The 19,500-nt window shown below is 42.8% G+C and overlaps 1 protein-coding gene across 1 annotated transcript in view; it reads left to right on the top strand.

Annotated features, from left to right (window-relative positions):
- Positions 1–19,500, top strand: part of p2rx5 (purinergic receptor P2X, ligand-gated ion channel, 5) — a 146,503-nt gene that overhangs the window by 78,834 nt on the left and 48,169 nt on the right. The window contains exon 7 of the mRNA XM_041197860.1: positions 14,219–14,360. Coding sequence (XP_041053794.1) covers positions 14,219–14,360 — 142 coding nt within the window. The remainder of the gene's footprint in view (positions 1–14,218; positions 14,361–19,500) is intronic.

Genomic DNA, 19,500 nt, shown 5'->3' with positions numbered 1-19,500 from the left:
TCGACTCATGGATGAAGAACAACTTTTTCCAACATGAAATCAGAAGGACTAAACTATAAACTCTACTCCTTTGCCACTAATTCTATTCTCCACCCTGTCTCCTATTAAGACTGCAAGCAGATTATCCAAATCCTTGTTGCTTTGTTTGGCCATAACCTGAGCTGAATTTTCCAATTTATACCCCGTAAATCACCAAGACAGCTGTTATGGACAGCAGAGAGGCAAACTGAACTACTTTAACCTCTTACCATCTGTGGGTAAGCAGAAGTGTTTTAAAATTATTTTTAAAGTAGGCTTATGTTTTATTCATTTACAGGATGTGGGCATCTCTGGCTAGGCCATCATTTATTGCCCATCCCTAATTGCCCTTGTTCAGAGGGCATTTAAGAGTCAACCACATTGCTGTGGGTCAGGAGTCACATGTAGGCCAGACCAGGTAAGGACGGCAAATTTCCTTCCCTAAAGGACATTAGTGAACCAGATAGGTTTTTACAACAATTGACAATGGTTTCATGATCATCATTAGACTTTTAATTCCAGATTTTTATTGAATTCAAATTACACCATCTGCTGTGGTGGGATTCAAACCAGAGAATTACCCTGGGTCTCTGGATTACTAGTCCAGCGTCAATACCACTACATCATCACCTCCCCTGCAGTGGTGTGTTTTCCCAAACCTTCAGTTTGCGTGGTCCAATTTTGTAAGTAACATGCAGCAAACTCTCTTTATGATCAACTCAGAAGGTCAGTTTATTTCATATTCAAACTTGTTGTGGGATGAAGGGGTTGGGGGGACGTTGGGAGCGGGGGGTGGGGGGATGTTCACGTCCTCAGCCCAACCATCTTCAGCTGCTTCATCATTGACCTTCCTTCCATCATAACGTCAAAAGTGGAGATGTTCACTGATGATTGCACAATGTTCAGCATCATTCATGACTCCACAGATACTGAAGCAGACCATGTCCAAATGCAGCAAGACCTGGACAATATCCAGGCCTGGGCTGACAAGTGACAAGTAATATTCATGCCACTCAAGTGCCAGGCAATGGCCATCTACAACAAGAGAGAATCTAACTATCGCCCCTTGACATTCAAAGACATTACCATCACTGAATCCCCCACTATCAACATCCTGGGGGTTACCATTGACCAGAAACTGAACTGGACTAGCCATATAAATACTGTGGCTACAAGAGCAGGTCAGAGGCTAGGAATCCTGCGATGAGTAACTTCCCTCCTGGCTCCCCAAAGCCTGTCCACCATCTACAAGGCACAAGTAAGAAGTGTGATGGAATACTCCCCACTTGCCTGGATGAGTGCAGCTTCCACAACACTCAAGAAGCTTGACACCATACAAGACAAAGCAGCCCACTTGACTGGCACCCCATCCACAAACATTTACTCCCTCTAATACCGATACACAGTAGCAGCAGTGTGTACCATCTACAAGATGCACTGCAGCAACTCACCAAGGCTCCTTAGACAGCACCTTCCAAACCACGACCACTACCATTGAGAAGGACAAGGCAGAAGATGGATGGGAACACCACCACTTGGAAGTTCCCCTCCAAGTCACTCACCATCCTGACTTGGAAATATATCACCATTCTTTCACTGTCAGTAGGTCAAAATCCTGGAACTCCATCCCTTATAGCACTGTGGATGCACCTTCACCACAGGGACTGCAGCGGTTCAAGAAGGCAGTTCACCACCACCTTCTCAAGGGCAACTAGGGATGGCAACAAACACTGGCCCAGTGACAAAGCCCATTTCCTGTGAATGAATTAAAAAAATCTCATACTCACAAACATACATATTAAGTAAGGGGAGGAGATTTTATAACTATGGATAACAACAGTAAAAGAACCACAGAAATGAATATTAGTTCACATGTTTTTCAGCAGCCAAAATGTCAAAGTCCAGAGGGTATTTCCTTCACAGCAGAGTTCAGTTCAGATGAGTTCCTGATTGGAGACAGCAGCGTAAAAGTCATTGAATGTGAATGAGGATGCAACACGATGAGGTTTCTGTATATAAACTGTTTGGCAGGAGATGGTTGGATGCTTTTAAAATAAAACAAGCTTTGAGGAGTTGAGAGAGGGTGACCGGCTGCTTGGTCTGCCAGGAGCCCTGCTGTTGTCCCTTTCAGTTTGGAAGTAATCAGCAGACCATCTGTGAGGCTAGAAATCTAATTTCAAAACTGTCCAAGAGGCTAGAAGTATGGGGTCATGTGATGTGGCCCATTAATGAGTTAATTGCCACTTAACAAGCAGTTTCTGTGCTTCTGAACAAAATCTATTGTTTCCCTTAGGAGTGAAATGGTGGCTGTTAACACCTCTTCAGGTAAAATGCATCTCAATGTCTCTGCCTTGTTTTTGCCATGGCTGGGAACCAATTCATCTATTAACCTTCTGGTTTCATTATTATAATGTGGCCTTACAATGGTGTGTGAGATTCCACGGATGAGAGTGAAACTCTTTTGTTCTTGCAATCTCTGTTGGAAGCTTCCAGAATAGATGGCCAATCTTATGAGTCATGCAACCTGTAGCAGCCATTTTTTGGTTCAGCAAAAGTCCATTTTAAAGTAGCAAAAAAAAGTTTTGATGTACAAAGTTTTGATTTCTTTTCATGTCTGATGAAATGACAACACATTTTCCATACATCCAACGTTGTCAACTCCCACTCGACCTTCTGTCCTCAAAGCACCAGGTCCTGCTTTTTGTCACTCATTTAACCAGAGTTACTCTAATGTCTTTTTTTCTAACCTCATATTTCCTATCCTCCACAAATTCCAATTCCTTGTAATCTCACACTGGATTTAATGACAGGGGTCTTGCCTGCCAGCTGGAGAACTGGCAGGAGCTCTGCGATACCTCTTTCAGGGAAGGCCTGCTGAATTAAGTGCCACTCAGCCACTTAACAGGACAATGGTGGCTCTTCTCCGGGATCAAGGACCCCAGGGACAGAAGTCCCGCCTGCAGTGACCAATCAGAGGCTTGCAGCTCCAATGAGGAGCAGAGCCACTGTGGACGCAGTGACTGCTGCTGGTACTACACCCACCTGAGGCCTAGGATCACCATGGACTTGACTAACCCAAATGAGTGAAGGCAGGAGGAGGGGTTGCGGGATGGGGGTAGCGGAGAAGGGGGAGTGGGTCAGCAGCAAGGGGGAGTGTGACTTTCAGTGGGCTTCCCGCCTCTCTATGCCAGGCCCTCAATCAGGCACTGAGTTCTTCTGAGTGGGGAGTGGCCCCTACCCTCCTCCCCAGAAGCCTGAAGCTGTACCAACATGATTTTCTTGTCGTGATTTTAGTTAATTCATTCATGGTATGTGGGTGAGGCCAGAATTTATTGCCCATCCTGAATAGCCCTTGTTTAGAGGGCATTTAAGAGTCACATGTAGTCCAGGTAAGGACAACAAATTTCCTTCCCTAAGGGGTATTAGTGAACCAGATGGGTTTTTACAACGATCAACCTTGGTTTTGTGGTGAGACTTTTAATTCCAGATTTTTATTGAATTTAAATTCCACCACCTGCCATGATGGGATTCAAACCCAGGTTCCAGAACATTACCCGGGTCTCTGCAATACCAGTCCATTGACAATACCACTATACCACCCTTGCATATTGAGACCCTTCCCCTTCATGGAGTTAACACCAGCAGTGGCAGGAGGGGGCCCTTAAGTGGGCATTAATTTCCCACTTAAAAGCCTCAATTGGGGGCAGGGGCAGGAAGATGGTGGGATCACCACCTGCCACCCATCCGCCCAACTAAATGACACCCCTCACCAAACTCACCACTGGGGATGGCATTAAATTCCACCCATTAAGTTTTTTTGAGCATCACTCGATCACTCCCATCAGTACCATATTCACAATAACCCACACTCACATGCTGTCTCCCAAAATATCAAATTGGTCAAGGATGAGTTCATAGAGTGTATTCAGGACAGTTTCTTAGAGCAATACATTCTAGAACCAATCAGGGAACATGCTATTTTAGACCTGGTAACGTGTAATGAGACAACATTTATTAATGATCTTATAGTAAAGGATCCTGTGGGTAAGGGTGGTCATAAGACAAACTTGTCTAACCTGTAGATGGCGGTTGGATTGTGGTCCGCTAAGCCCCTCTGTGTGGCCCCCAGAGTGATTGTTCAAAATGCTGGTAAGGTGGGCCAGTGAGATAGAAGATTTCAGTAGGGGACTGCTCTTCCTATCACTAGTGAGCCTTTTAGCAGCAAACATGAGAGATAAAGAGGCCGTGATTGGAGGAGCAGCAAACACCAGCAACTGTGAGTATGTGGAGATGCAGAGAGACTCTGGGGTGCACGGGACACCGGGACTGACATTCCTATACCATGTTACTCATTTCTTTGATAGGCAGAACATCTTTTTGGCTTGACAGCAACACCCTGTTAGTGGTGAATAATATTTATGTTGCTAATGCATAGTAGCAGCGTGAAACAGCTAACTTCAGCTGTTGCACAAATTTTGATGTACCAGTTGAGAAATCTGCCAGGGGATTCTCTAACACAGTCTACCACAAGCCTAGCTTCATTGATCAATATAGGCATTGGGATTCTTACAGTTCCATACGCTATAAGATTGGTCTTATCAGCAAACTTGTCACTAGGGCCTGAGCCATTTGCTTGCCATGCAAGCCTGATGCTGAAGTAGGGGCATCAAAGGCATCCTGTGAAATAATGGTCAACCTGATCACATCATTTCACGCTGTATATCACGCATGCTCATGAACAGCCCTATGCCATCACTTTTGGCCCTGAAAAGTGCCAAGTCTATGTCAGAGTATACTGGAAGGGCAACATATCTCAAAAATTTGAACAACAGGTGAATTTAGCTGTTTCGTGCTGCTACTATGCAGTAGCAATATGAGTGGTATTCACCACTAACAGGATGCTGCCGTCAAACCAAAAAGATGTTCTGCCTATCACGCAAATGAGTAATGTGGTATATGAATTTCTGTGCCAGTGTGATGATAGGCATGTAGGCCCTATGTCCCAAAGTCTGGCAGATTGTATCAAACAGCATGTTCCAGCAGCTGTTTGCAATGAGCAATGTACAGGTCGTACCCAACCACCCCATGCTTGCAAAACTCAGTGTCCAACATTGCATGTGATTCCTCGATTGGACAACATAATCCTCAGCATGCTAATATCACGCTGATGACAAATTTAAGATTGCCAGTCAGGCTCGCAATGTGGCACAGTTGCATGTACTGGAAGCTACATATAATAATACATGGGGCCTGTTCTTTGCAGACAGATAAGAACACGTACACACATTTGTCTATTTCAGCTAAACAAAATAAGTGACAGCCACCCGCTGACTCATTCCTCAGTGCAATGCCTTGATCAATCAAGGTCAAGCTGCCTGGTTTGAATTTCAAACAATGCTGGGCAGTTAACTATCAGTCGCCATAAATTGATGCATTCTCCATGGCAACGCCTCTATCAGTCAGGGTCCACTTGCAAACTAATCAGCACTCTCTTCTCACATAGTATAAATTGTTGTTTTCCCCTTATTCTTGTGAAGTGTCCTGAAGAGTGCAAGACGAAAGGCTTCGACATGTCTTTCTTATCAGCAATATTCAAGTTCTGTACTATCAAAACTGGAGCATTAAACACCTATCCATATGGATTACTGACATAATTTTTACTGTAAATATTCAATCCAGATACCTGATTGACCCAATGTTTACTGTTATTACCCATCAAAATACAGGACTGACCATTCGTATAATGTTAATTATGCATGTGTGTGTGTGTGTGTGAGAAAGAGAGAGAGAGAGGTGAGAGGGAGGGGAGAGTGTGTGTCTGCCTCACTCCCAGTTTCAAAGTTCTCATTCACCCTCACCCCTGCACACCAATGGGCACTCACACCCATTCTCATAGTGGGTGAGTGTGAGTGAGTGAACACCCAAGACTGGGAGTGAGCTGGGCACACATGCTTTCAACTTTTCATACTCTAATGGTCATCTTTATTTGTTACTTTTTAAAAATTATCAACTTATTGTTTTAGCATTAATTTTGTTCAGCAAGTTGTTTCTTTTCATAAGTCAGTTTTCTTTTTTTAAAATTCATGTTTAATTTTGTACATTAGGAAACCTTATATTTCCTAAATTTGTTCACCAGCCCCCTGAGTGTGAGAAAAATTGAAAAGCTGCACCCCATGCCTCCCCCCACCCCATGCTTTAACCCATGCAAAAAGGTTGGACAAGCCTGTCATAAGTTGATAGAATTTCACATTCAGTTCGAGGATGAGAAATGTGGGTCTGAAATAAGTGTCTTAAACTTAAAAATAAAGAAAATTACAATTGAATGAAGACAGAGTTGGATGAAGTGGAATGGGATAATAGGTTAAAAGGTAAGACAGTAAAGAAGCAATGGCAGATATTTAAGGAGATATTTCATAGGTCTCAATAAAGATATATTCCATTCAGGAAGAAAGGGTTTATAGGCAGAAATCTTTGCTCAGCGGCGTGCGCCCGACCAACTCAGATGTGAAATGAAGCATGTTAACGTTCGCTGAGCATGCCGTCACCAATGTGTAGACACGTGGTTGTTCGGTTGGCGGACGGGCGCCGGAGTCAGCAGCATGCCCGCCAACAATTAAAAGGCCTGTTAAGGCCATTAAGTTATCAATTAAATTAAATTTTTGGCTGCCTGTCCAACCTAATGGTTGACGGGCAGGTGAAAAGGCCAACCTTTGCAATTTTTTGGAAACCTCATCTATGGGTGGGATGAAGTTTCCAAAAGCAAATAAAACTTTAATTTTTCATTAATAACAGAGTCACATGAGGGGACATGGTTTATTACATTTTTATTTTCACGATTTTTTTTAATATCTCTTCATCTCCCCGAGTCAGCTCCGTGCCTCAGGGAGATTATGCAGTGCTCATTTGCGCACGTGCGTAAAGTTCACACTTGGCTGGTTCGCAATCTTTCCCCTCACCACCTGCACAGGCAGTGCACAGCGCTGCCACTCGTGTTTCACGCTGGGCGGACCTTAATTGGCCCGCTAGCGTGAAATCACGGTGCTTATCGTGGGTGGCGGTTGGCTCCTCAACCTTCCCCATCCACCCCCGCCGAGTCCACCTGCCAAGGTCAAAAGTCAGCCCTATGAGAAGGATGCACCATCCTTGGCTAACTAAGGAAGTTAAGGATGGTATCAAATTGAAAGAAAAGATAGACAATGCTGCAAAGATTAGTGGCAGCCCAAAATATTGGAAAAATTTAGAACCCAGCAAAGGATGACCAAAAAAAAGGGAGAAAATGGAATACAGTAAGTCTTCATTTAAAGTTGTGTCTGCATTCCAGAAAATCATGACTTTAAGTGAAACAACTTTAAGTGAATCATATTTTCCCAGAGGAATCAGTGTTAAGTCAGAGTTAGGCTTCTTTAGACATTTCTTGCCCAGGAAAAACAATGACTATACACGTACAGCACTGTGCATTCCTAGCTGGAATAGCTTGCAAAATTAAATAAATCACTGAATATAACAGAAGTACAATATAAATTCAAATTAGATAACATTAATTCACCCAAACAAGCCCTGAGTGGTACAGCTGCTGTGTCTCACCCAAAGCACTTCTGAAACTCAGCTGAACCTTTTGCTTGCTTTTCTTTCCTACTTTGTCTCTCTCTCTCTCTCTCCATTTCCTCTCTCTCTCTCTCCTTTTCCACTCTCTCTCTCGTTTCCCTTTTTCAATCTCTCTCTCCTATCTCAGTCTGTCTCTGTCTCTTTCCTCTCCCGCTCTTTTTTTTCTCTTTATTAGTCTTTGAGGGTCATTAGTGTTTGGAATTGGAGATTGGAGGGTAGCTAATGTAACCCTGTTATTTAAAAAGGGAGGTGGAGAGAAAGCAGGGAATTATAGACCAATCAGCCTGATGTTGGTAGTGGGGAAAATTCTAGAGTCCTTTATAAAAGATTTAACAGCTGAGCACTTGAAAAACAGTGGCAGAATCAGCATGGATTTATGAAAGGGAAATCATGCTTGCCAAGTCTACTGGAATTTTTTGAGAATGTAACTAGTAGAGTTGATGAGGAGGAGCCAGTGGATGTGGTTTATTTGGACTTTCAGAAGGCTTTCGATAAAGTCCCACATAAGAGATTAGCATGTAAAATTAAAGCACATGGGATTGGGGGTGGTATATTGAGATGGATAGAAAACTGGTCGGCAGACAGGAAACAAAGATTAGGAATAAACGGGTCTTTTCTCGAATGGCAGGCAGTGACTAGTGGGGTACTGCAGGGATTGGTGCTGGGACCCCAGCTATTCACAATATATATTAATGATTTAGATGAGGGAGCTAAATGTAATATCTCCAAATTTACAGATGACTCAAAGCTGGGTGGGAGGGTGAGCTGTGAGGTGGATGCAGAGATGCTTCAGGGTGATTTGGACAAGCTGAGTGAGTGGGCAAATGCATGGCAGATGCAATATAATGTGGATAAATGTGAGGTTATCCACTTTGGTGGCAAAAACAGGAAGGCAGATTATTATCTGAATGGCTACAAATTGAGAGAGGGGAATGTGCAATGAGACCTGGGTTTCCTCGTACACCAATTGTTGAAGGTAAGCATGCAGGTGCAGCAGGCGGTAAAGAAGGCAAAATGGTATGTTGGCCTTCATAGCCAGAGGATTCAAGTAGAGGAGCAGGAATGTCTTGCTGCTATTCTACAGGTGAGACCACACTTGGAATATCGTATGCAGGTTTGGTCTCCTTATCTGAGGAAGAATGTTCTTGCTATAGAGGGCGTGTAGCGAAGGTTTACGAGACTGATTCCTGGGATGGCAGGACTGACATATGAGAAGAGATTGAGCCAGTTAGGATAATATTCACTGGAGTTCAGAATAATGAGGGGGGATCACATAGAAACCTATAAAATTCTAACAGGACTAGACAGGGTAGATGCAGGAAGGATGTTCCCGATGGTGGGGGAGTCCAGAACCAGGGGTCACAGTCTGAGGATACGGGATAGATGATTTATGACTGAGATGAGGAGAAATTTCTTTATCCAGAGAGTGGTGAGCCTGTGGGATTCGCTACCACAGAAAGTAGTTGAGGCCAAAACATTGTATGTTTTCAAGAAGGAGCTAGATATAGCTCTTGGGGCGAAAGGGATCAAAGAATATGGAGAGAAAGCAGGAGCAGGCTACTGAGTTGGATGATCAGCCATGATCATAATGAATGGCGGAGCAGGTTTGAAAGGCCGAATGGCCTACTCCTGCTCCTATTTTCTATGTTTCTATGAATTCTCTTCCTCAGAGAGCAGTGGAGAATGGGTCATTGAATATATTCAAGGCTGAGTTAGACAGATTGTAGATTGACAAGGAGGTTAACGGTTATGGGGGCCAGATAGGAAAGTGAAGTGATGGGTCAAAAACCATATGTTGGTTGGATATTTTAATAAAAAATATATATATATAGATATCCCCGTGGCTATATATAGATATCCTCATGGTTGAGTGGCAGAGCAAACTTGATTGGCTGAATGACCTACTTCTACTCCTATTTATTATGATCTTATTATCTTATGAAATTCAGTATCAAATTCCCTGCATCCGACCTGAACAACCTCCCTCAGCCTTACACCCCTTCCCCTCTTCAACTCTGATATTTTGAGAAATTCCCTTCCCTCCAGCACAGGATTGGTGACAGGACTTTAATCTCCTTGACCTAACTTTCTGCAAATCTCCTTAAACCTCTCCGGTTCTCCACTGTCTGTCACCTTTTAAAGGCTGCCCCAAAACTTTAAATGGATTTTTGTTGGCCTCTCCTAATCTCTTCCTTCACAGCATCTGTTTCCAATTTACTTCCAATTGTTATGCCTGTTTATATTTGCTAAATTAAAGGTGCTGTAACATTAGAAGATGCTTAGGTTGGAAAATTGCACCAATCACTTCAGTATTTAGGGAAGGTGAAAGAGGGAAACCGGGGAATTGTAGACCTGTTACCCTAACATCTGTGATACCGAAATTGAGTTTATAATTAAGGATAGGGTTGCTGGACGCATTGAACATTTTTGGCTAATCATAGAAAACCAACATGGATTTGTAATGGGTAGGTCATGCTTGATGAAATCTGAATTTTTTGAAGAGATGGCTAAAGTAGTGGGCAGGGTAATGTCCATGGTTGTTTTTGTATGGACGTCTGGACGGCATTTGATAATATCCTCTAGAAGATACCGTTAGCTTAAGATGATGCCCATGGAAGTGAAGAAGTTATTGATCAGGTTAGAAAATTGACTGAATGGCAGGAGACAGAAAGTAGGGACAATAAGCAGGTGCTCTAATTAACAGCATGTGACTAGTGGCACCCCATAAGAGGTATTGGGGCCTCACCCCAAGGTGTTTACCTATTCATGATATTCATTAATACCTTAGATGTTGAGATAGAAAGCCACATATTCAAATTTACCAATGACACAAATATAGGCAGTATTGTAAGGAGTGAAAAGTATAAAACACAAAGAGATATTGATTAAGTGAATGTGTAAAAGTGTGGCAAATGAATTTCAATGTCGGCAAATGTGAGGTCATCCACCTTTGACCTAAAAAGAATAGAACAAGGTTCTTTCTAAATGGTGTAAAGCTAGAAACAGTGGAGGAGAGACTTAGGGGTCCAGGTACATAAATCATTAAAATATAATCAATAGATGTAGAAAATAGCCAAACAGGCTATTTTTTTGTTATTTATTTGTGGGATATGAGTGTTGCTGGCAAGGTCAGCATTTGTTACCCATTGTTAATTGTCCTTGAGAAGGTGGCGTTCAAAGTCATACTTCAGCCTTATAAGACTCTGGTCAGACTACACCTGGAAGATTAGAACCAATGCATCCACTGTAGATATCTCTCTTAAAACCAATGGATGAAGACCATCAGGTTCAGGTGAATTATAGACTGTAAGTCCCTTTAATTTCCCCAGTGCTATTTCATCCCTAATAATGATATCCCTAAGTTCTTGGATGGATGAACAATCTTTGCAGTGAGGATCAAGAATGCCTACCCAGTGCCAAGGAAAGGGTCATATCAAAATGACTGGAAAAGAATCTGGAAAGGGAGGAGGATGATCCAGTTCTTCATGTGCTCCATGTCAGAACCAACAATATTGGAAAGATTAGGGACGAGGTCCTGCTGCTAAAGGAATATCAACTGTTAGGAGCTGAAAGATAATTAGAGGGTTATTACCTGAATCATGTGCAAACTGGCATAGAGACAAACAGATTAGGAAAGTCAACACATGGCCAAAGGAGTGGTGTGGTAAAGAGGATTTCTATTTCATTTGGCACTGGGACAGAAAGGAGCTGCATCATATTGGCAGGCTGCACCTGACCAGGCTAGGACCAGGGCCTTAGCGGAAAGGATAATTAGGGATATAAATAAGACTTTAAACTGTAATCTGGGAGGAGGGAACTACTGGAAATTCCATAAGACCCGACAATAAAAGTGTCAAGAAGAGAAAGAAAAGGACAACTTAAACGAAAGAATAGAGAAAACAAGATTGGTAAAATCGTAACAATGCCAACAACAACTTATATTTATATAGAGTTTTAATGGAATAAAATGCCCTAAGGCACTTCACAGGATCATTATCATGGGGAGGCAATGGCGTAGTGGTATTGTCACTGGACTAGTAATCCAGAGACCCAGGGTAATGCTCTGGGGATCCAGGTTTGAATCCCACCATAGCAGATGGTGAAATTTGAGTTTATAAAAATCTGGAAGTACAAATGATGATCATGAAACCATTGTCAATTTTTGTAAAAACCCACTGGTGCACTAATGTCCTTTGGGGGAAGGAAATCTGCTGTCCTTACCTGGTCTGGCCTACATGTGACTCCAGACCCACAGCAATGTGGTTGACTCTTAAATGGCCTTTGAACAAGAGCAATTCAGGATGGGTAATAAATGCTGGCCCAGCTAACGAAGCTCACATTCCATGAATGAATAAAAAAAAAGCCCCATAAGGAGATATTAGAGCAAATGCTTGATCAAAGAGCTAGGTTTTAAGGAGTGTCTTAAGGAAGGAAGGCCAGTTTGAGAGATAGAGTTGTTTAGTGAAGGAATTCCAGAGTTTAGACCCCAGGCAGCTGAAGGCACAGTCACCAGTGGTATAGTGATTAAAATCAAGGATGATAAAACGATAAAAATATTCTTTCGGTAGTACAGAACTTGAGTATTGCTGGAAAAAGAGATGTGTTGAAGCTTTTCATCTTGTACTCATCAGGGCACATTGCAAGAATACAAACATAAGGGGAAAACAACAATTTCAGCAATGATCAAGAGACCAGGATTAGATGAAATGCAGATATTTGGGGGATTGTGTGGCTGGAGGAGATTACTGAGATAGGGATGGGTGAGGCCATAGAATTTTGAAAATAAAGAAGATTTTAAAATCCGGCCATTGCTTATCCAAGATCCTATGTAGTTTAGTGGGAACAGAGGTGATGGGTGAACAAGACCTTGTCTGAGTTAGATCACGGACAGCAGGGATCACATTTATGGAGGATAAAATGTGGGAGACCAGCCAGGAGTGTGTTGGAATTGTCGAGTCTGGAAGTAACAAAGGCATGAAGGAAGGCTTCAGTAGCAGATTAACTTAGGCGGGATGGAGTCACAAAAGTGACAGTGCAGCAAAGTGTTCAGAAGCTTGGGAGCAGATATGACACCAAGATTGTGAACAATCTAGTTCAGCCTCAGGGAGAGCGATGGAGTAGTTAGGTGGCAGGGAATGGAGTTCGTAACGAGGACCGAAAACAAAGTCTTCAAATTCTGTACAAAGTTGGTGCTGCACTCCTCGGCTCCACAACATTTTTTGTTTATTCATTCCTGGGGTGTGGGCTTCGCCAGCTGGGCCAGCATTTATTGCCCATCCCTGGTTGCCCTTGAGAAGGTGGTGGTGAGCCGGCTCCTTGAATCTCTGCAGTCCATGTGGTGTAGGTACACCCACAGTACTGTTAGGAAGGGAGTTCCAAGATTTTGACCCAGTGACAGTGAATGAACGGTTGTTTAATTGCCTGCCACCATTCATGACTGGATGTGGCTAGACTGCAGAGCTGAGATCTGATCCGTTGGTTGTGGAATCGTTTAGCTCTGTCTGTCACTTGCTGCTTATGCTGCTTGGCACACAAGTAATCCTGTGTTATGGCTTCACCAGGTTGACACCTCATTTTTAGGTATGCCTGGTACTGCTCCTGGCATGCCCTCCTGCACTCTTCATTGAACCAGGGTTGATCTCCTGGTTTGGTGGTAATGGTAGAGTGGGGGATATGCTGGGCCATGGGGTTACAGATTGTGTTTGAGTACAATTCTGCTGCTGCTGATGGCCCACAGCACCTCATGGATGCCCAGTTTTGAGTTGCTAGGTCTGTTTGAAATCTATCCCATCTAGCACAGCGGTAGTGCCACACAACGTGATGGAGGGTACACTCAATGTGAAGGCAGGACTTTGTCTCCACAACGACTGTGTGATGGTCACCCCTACCAATACTATCATGGACAGATGCATCTTTGACAAGCAAGTTGGTGAGGATGAGGTCAAGTATGTTTTTCCCCCTTGTTGGTTCTGTCACCACCTGTTGCAGACCTAGCCTAGCAGCTATGTCATTTAGGACTCAGCCAGCTCGGTCGGAGTGGCACTACCAAGCCACTCTTGGTGATGGACATTGAATTCCCCCACCCAGAGTACATTCTTCCCCACCCAGAGTATATTTACTGCAGAATTTCAGATAGGCTTCCCAATGCATCAAATATTTCATTGTGCACACCCATCAGCCTTCTTCTGTATCTTTCACCATCAAAAGCCCACCTAAGCCCTTCAGTGAGTTGGCACCATACACTATTCCTTATGCTTTGTTCTTGGCTATTGCATCAATTCACATAATCACTAGGTTTTCATAGTACAGAATGAGGCCATTTGGCCCATTGTGCCTGCACTGGCTCTTCAAATGAATGATTTACTTAGTGCCACTCTCCTGCTTTCTCCACATAACACTGCACATTGTTCCCTTTCAAGTAACAGTCTAATTCCTGTTGACTGCCTCATTTGAGCCTGCCTCCACCACAGGTTCAATTCAAACTCAGATAACTCCAGATGATTAGTGCATTTTTAAGGCATCCAAAGACTATGAGAGCTGTTAAGTCATCAGTAGATTAAACAATTCTAAATATATTGATTGTGTTTTGTTACAGGAAGAATATCCTGGAAACCAGTGATTACTCATATCTGAAAAATTGCCAATATGACAAAACAAAAAACCCATATTGCCCAATTTTTCGTCTAGGAGAAATTGTCAGTTGGGCTGGGAGCAACTTCCAGGAAATGGCTGTAAAGGTAAAATTAATTGTGTTCATCTTTATTAAAAGCAATTTAAATCATTCATTGTCTTCAGCACCAGCAAACAGCTTATGGCAATTTGGGCAAAAGTGTGGCAGCTGGAGTTTGTCTTCTTCTAGGTTTTCCTATTTTAATTGGGGTCACCAAAATGCTGGTCGATCGCACTTCTCCATCTCCTCCTGTCAATCACCATTCCTCTTCCAATCCCACTGTGTTTTATTCTCTCACAGCCACATCTTTCCATCTGGTCTTCAGCCGCCTTCTTCTCCTTCTTCCAGATAATCCCATCTCCATCACTCGCCTCACCACATTTCCTCTCTCTCTCTCAGCAACAGATGACCATACCATTACAACCTCTTCTCGGCTACTTTAATCGATGCTCCCACAATCTTCACTGACCCCCAATGTGCTGGTTCCTGATCTTGTCCTTTCTCATTACTCCACACATCCATCCCAACATCTTTGTGTCATTGGTACCCAGTCATTGTTCCTCTCTTCTTGATGTTGCCCAGGTTTCTGCAGAATATAACAAGGCCAGTCTCACAGTAGATCCTTCCTTTCAGTTTCAGCTATAGTTTTCTATCTTGTAACACTTCACTGTACTTCTTCCAATTCCTCCAACCAGAGCGAATCCTTTGCTTAAGTTCACTTTCCATACTTCCATCTTCTGCCACCACTGACCCCAGGTACTTGAAATTATTCACTTTCTCTAAGTAAATTACATCTTGTGCTAATCCTCTTCCCTAGGCTCAAACTAACTGTCCATAAATTGGGTCTTTGTTCTACTAATCTTCATACCCCTGGCTTCCAGTGCTTTTCCCCAGTTTTCCAGTTCAAGTTGGGAAAATGTGAGGGAACACATTTTAGACCCAAGAAAGATAAAGTGGAGAATTGTTGAGAAATTTAGGAACTCTCGAGGAGCCAAGAAATTTGGGAGTCCAAGCACTCAAATCATTATAAGCTAATGGACAGGTACAAGAAGCACTTGAAAAGATTCATAGATGCTGGTCTTTAACTCATGAGGTTTGGAACACAACAGGGTGGAAATGATGCTTTAGTAATTTAAAGCCTTGGTCAGACCGCATTTAGAGCATTATGTTCAGTTCTGGACGCTGTACCTCAGGGTTAAAATTATGAGGAGAGGTTATTTAAACCTGGCTTGAACTCCCTGGAGTTTAGAGTATTGAGGAGTGACCTGATCAAGATGTTAAAATGTTAAAAGGATTTGACAAAGTGGATACAGAGAAACAATTTCCTCTGGTGGGGAATTGTTACGATCCTTGTTGAGACTGATAACTTTCAAAAATATATTTGAAATTCCAGTGACTGACTGGAAGGATCACACAATATGATTTCAAATTTGAAGACTTTTGCTGGAACAAACAAACTAAAAGCAACATTGTCTAAGCACTACTTAGTTGGCAACTTATACTCTAAACAGCAGAAAGGTTTCCTTTTCTGTAGATCTCCACGGTTATACTTTATTCTGCTCCTTAAGTGGACACTTCATTCTCCAGGAACCAGCCAAAGCTATTCTTAGCTCCCGATGGCTTGCTTCCTTTTCCTTTTGCTAGTCATATAGCTTCTAATTCGTGAACTGGCTTTCATGGTGTGGGTCACTCTGGAGATCCCTCCCTCTAGCTAAAACTAGGTGAATCTTCCAGCCTCAATTAAATGCTCATGAACTTGGTTTCTTCAATTGAGCACGAGCTCCCACCCGCATTCGGTGTGGTGAACAATACAAACTCGCTGTCTCTATCTCTCTGCTCTCTCTCTCTCTGCACTCTGAGATTTTTGCAGCCTGGCCTTTCTGTGAGGTTCAGGCATCTCTAAAGATAGCTTAAGTTGATACCACATGGCTTTCTACAGCCTAGTCCCCTCTCAAAGCCCATCTCTAGCACAATGTGAATCATGTGGATCTTGTACCCAGGTAGAAGTGCTGATTAAATATCTTCTAAACACCAAACTCCATTCTATCTTGAAATTAAATGGACAGTTTGAAGTATAACCCATGTACAAAACCTGACATTTTCAACATTTCCCTGTGAGACATGGAGACTGAGGCCCAGATTTCCATTCCCAAGGTGGGTGTTCAGAGTTGGGAAAATTCCTAGCTTGGTGACCTGCCTAGGGAGAAACTGCCCAAACTGCCAATTTTTGTTCTGGGGGATGGGTGCATTCTGGAGTTGGGCCCACTGCCCTCAAAAACAGTTCAGAGGGAAAGAGACCTCACTCCAGCAAAAATAGGTTCTGTTTGAACTCAGCACTGGCCCCACTGGATTCAGGTTTCCCCCATATGTGAATCAAATTCCACCCCCTTTCCCCCCATGTAAAAATAGGATGTGTCAGAAATGGAGGCAGCACTTCCTGATCTGGGGTCCCAGCTCCCATTTGGCTAAGGTGTGAATCTCCACAACTCTTGTGAAAATCTGGGCATAACAGCTTATCCAGAGCCATCACAGATGCCCTTGGCATTGTCCACAGGTGTGAATATCTTTCACCTTCTTCCCAGTAAATCAACCTGGGCCTCACTGTCCCCGTACCAACCTAGACATCCAGGCTTTTTATCAAGAAGGATTTGGAGAAGGTCACATGACCCCATTTCACTACTCTGTTTTACCTTAAATTAAACAGACAGTCCCAAAAAAAAACAAACTTATATACTTCGTATTGGTAACACTTTCCTGTTAAAAGATGAAAAGTCATCAACGAAGTGATGAGTTTTCAAAAACATTTTAAAATTACAATGAGGCCATTCAAGGATGATGACAGGAAGCATTTCTTTGTACAAAAGGTAATAGAAATCTGGAGTTCTCTCACTGCAAAAGCATTGGATTCTGGGGGCTAAATGGAGCTTGATAGAATTTTGTTGAGTAAAGAAATCAAGGGATTTGGAACAAAGGCAGATAGATTAATTGAGATCCGGATCAGCTTTGACCTGATTGAATGGCCTCTGCCTGTTCTGATTGTTCTTATCAATAGAGTCCAAAAATGAACTTGGCAACTGATGTGGGATTAATCTGCACTCCTTTTTTTTATTCATTCATGGGATGTGGGCTTTGCTGGCTGAGCCAACATTTATTGCCCATCCCTTGTTGCCCTTGAGAAGATGGTGGTGAGCTGCCTTCTTGAACCGCTGTAGTGTGGTGTACAATTGCAGGGTGCAGCAGCATTAGCTATGCTGTTAACTGGAGGCATGCTTCAGGGGCCCAAATTCAAGAGAGGAAAGCTACCAGTTAGAACCACCCTGCTACTTAAAGCCAATCTGCACATTTTGAAGAGGAAATGCCTTGTGGCTGGAGCGAATGCTGGAAGTCATTGTGTAACTTATGTTAGCATGGACAGAGGTGTAGTAATGATGGCACAACCTCCCAAGATTTTCTGATGCCGCCCTGGAGGCCTTTATTGAAGAGGTGCAGAGAAGAAATGTTATCCATCCACTGGCTGCCAGGATGCCTTCCAGACAAACTCTTAAGTCTGAGTTCAGATAGCTATGGTGGACAAGCCCCGAGGACCTAAGTTCAGTGCTACAAAATGTTCAGTGATCTCACATGAGTAGTTAAAGTCAGTGAAGCATCTTCAAATACTATACCCTATCACTGGTCTCATATACTGTGCAATGCACCATACCCCATTGAATTACATATAAACAATTTTATAACAATCAAGACTCATACATAGCATTCATAGTTTCACCACACACTTACATGCTTAGCACTACTGTGAGTATGTTAAAGACTGAGATCGATAGATTTTTAATCTTTCCGGTTATGAAGAGATATGGGGAGTGGGCAGGAAAGTGGGTGTTTAGGTAGCAGATCAACCATGATCATACTGAATGACAGAGCAGGCTTGAGGCACTGAATATTCTATTCCTGTTCCTATTTCTTATGTTCTCATGTTCTTATGTTCCATTAGCCATGCTACAGTCACAGGGGTAGCACTCTGTATGAGCATTAAGACAGGCAAAGGCACATGCAAGACAAGCGCTAAGGGAATGCACAAGGATGATTAGTTGGCATTTGTATATTATATGGCACGTCTTTATTTATAAATTTGGTTTGGATTCTTCATTTGGCTTTAATTTTTGCACTGTGGCCAAGCTATGATGGTCATTGCCGGAGAGAAGGAATGGAGTGAGACTTTTGGTGAATGGAAAATTGTGTCTGTGTTCACTGTTATCACAAATCAATTGAGTTGTTGATGGAGAACCCAACCAGAAAGGAACTATCTTGGTTGCCTCCTCCTTTCCCCTTCCTCTTCTTCCTCCTCCTCCAGCTCCTCCTCCTGTTTACTGTTCTGCTGTTCAGCTACCTGTCATATAGCTGGTGACAAAACTTGAAGATAGGAAAGTTCTGCAGCATGCAGCAGATCACAAATCTGAAGACCTGCTCAGCCAAGTACAGCAAGGATCCTCTAGAGTAGTCTAGACAGTGGAAGTGTTGACTTCAGCATGCCAAAAATCTGCTTGATCAACTTCATGTAGTGGCATGGCTTTCATTGCATGCTGTTGAAGAAAAGTTGGATGTTTTCTTTTGCTTGAGCAGAGAGGTTCAATGCCTTTCTTTCTTTCTTCAGCAAAGAAAGCAATTTACATGCAAAACATGTTTAACAGTTAGAATCCAGCACGTGTACGCATGCATTCTCTCTCTCTACCCATTTTTAAAACACAAGATGCGGGATTTTCTGGTCCCACCCACCGTGGCACTGGAAATTCCCACCCAAAGTTAACGGATTCTTGGCTGGTCCATCAAATTTCCATCCCACCCATGACGATTCCCACCACAGGCAAGACTGGAAAATTCCGTCCAAGATGTCTCCTGTTATGAATGCAAAGTTTTATGAGATGGTATAAAATTGTCTCTTTAAACTAAAGTAAAATGGGCTTTGTAAAGATTTAAGCAGCAAGAAGTCGCAGGTGGGTGCCTTGCTGCTGTAAGTCTGAAAGGACTTTTAAAAGGATTCTGCAAGACTTGCCCTGGTGTAGCAGGGAAAATGCTGACATGGATTTAGGATTTTTAAAAAAATCACTGTTCTGCTGAGGGACGGCATAATGTATAAACATGGCATGAGGTTACCAGTCAAGTTGATAAATTAATAAGGAATACCTGTTCTCTAGTTGAGAGTATTGGTTGCC

This window comes from Carcharodon carcharias, chromosome 10 (genome assembly GCF_017639515.1).
Source record: "Carcharodon carcharias isolate sCarCar2 chromosome 10, sCarCar2.pri, whole genome shotgun sequence".
In the NCBI taxonomy this organism is placed as follows: Eukaryota; Metazoa; Chordata; class Chondrichthyes; order Lamniformes; family Lamnidae; genus Carcharodon; species Carcharodon carcharias.
The sequence above is the reverse complement of the archived record's forward strand: the minus strand, read 5'-3'. Positions and strand labels throughout refer to the sequence as shown.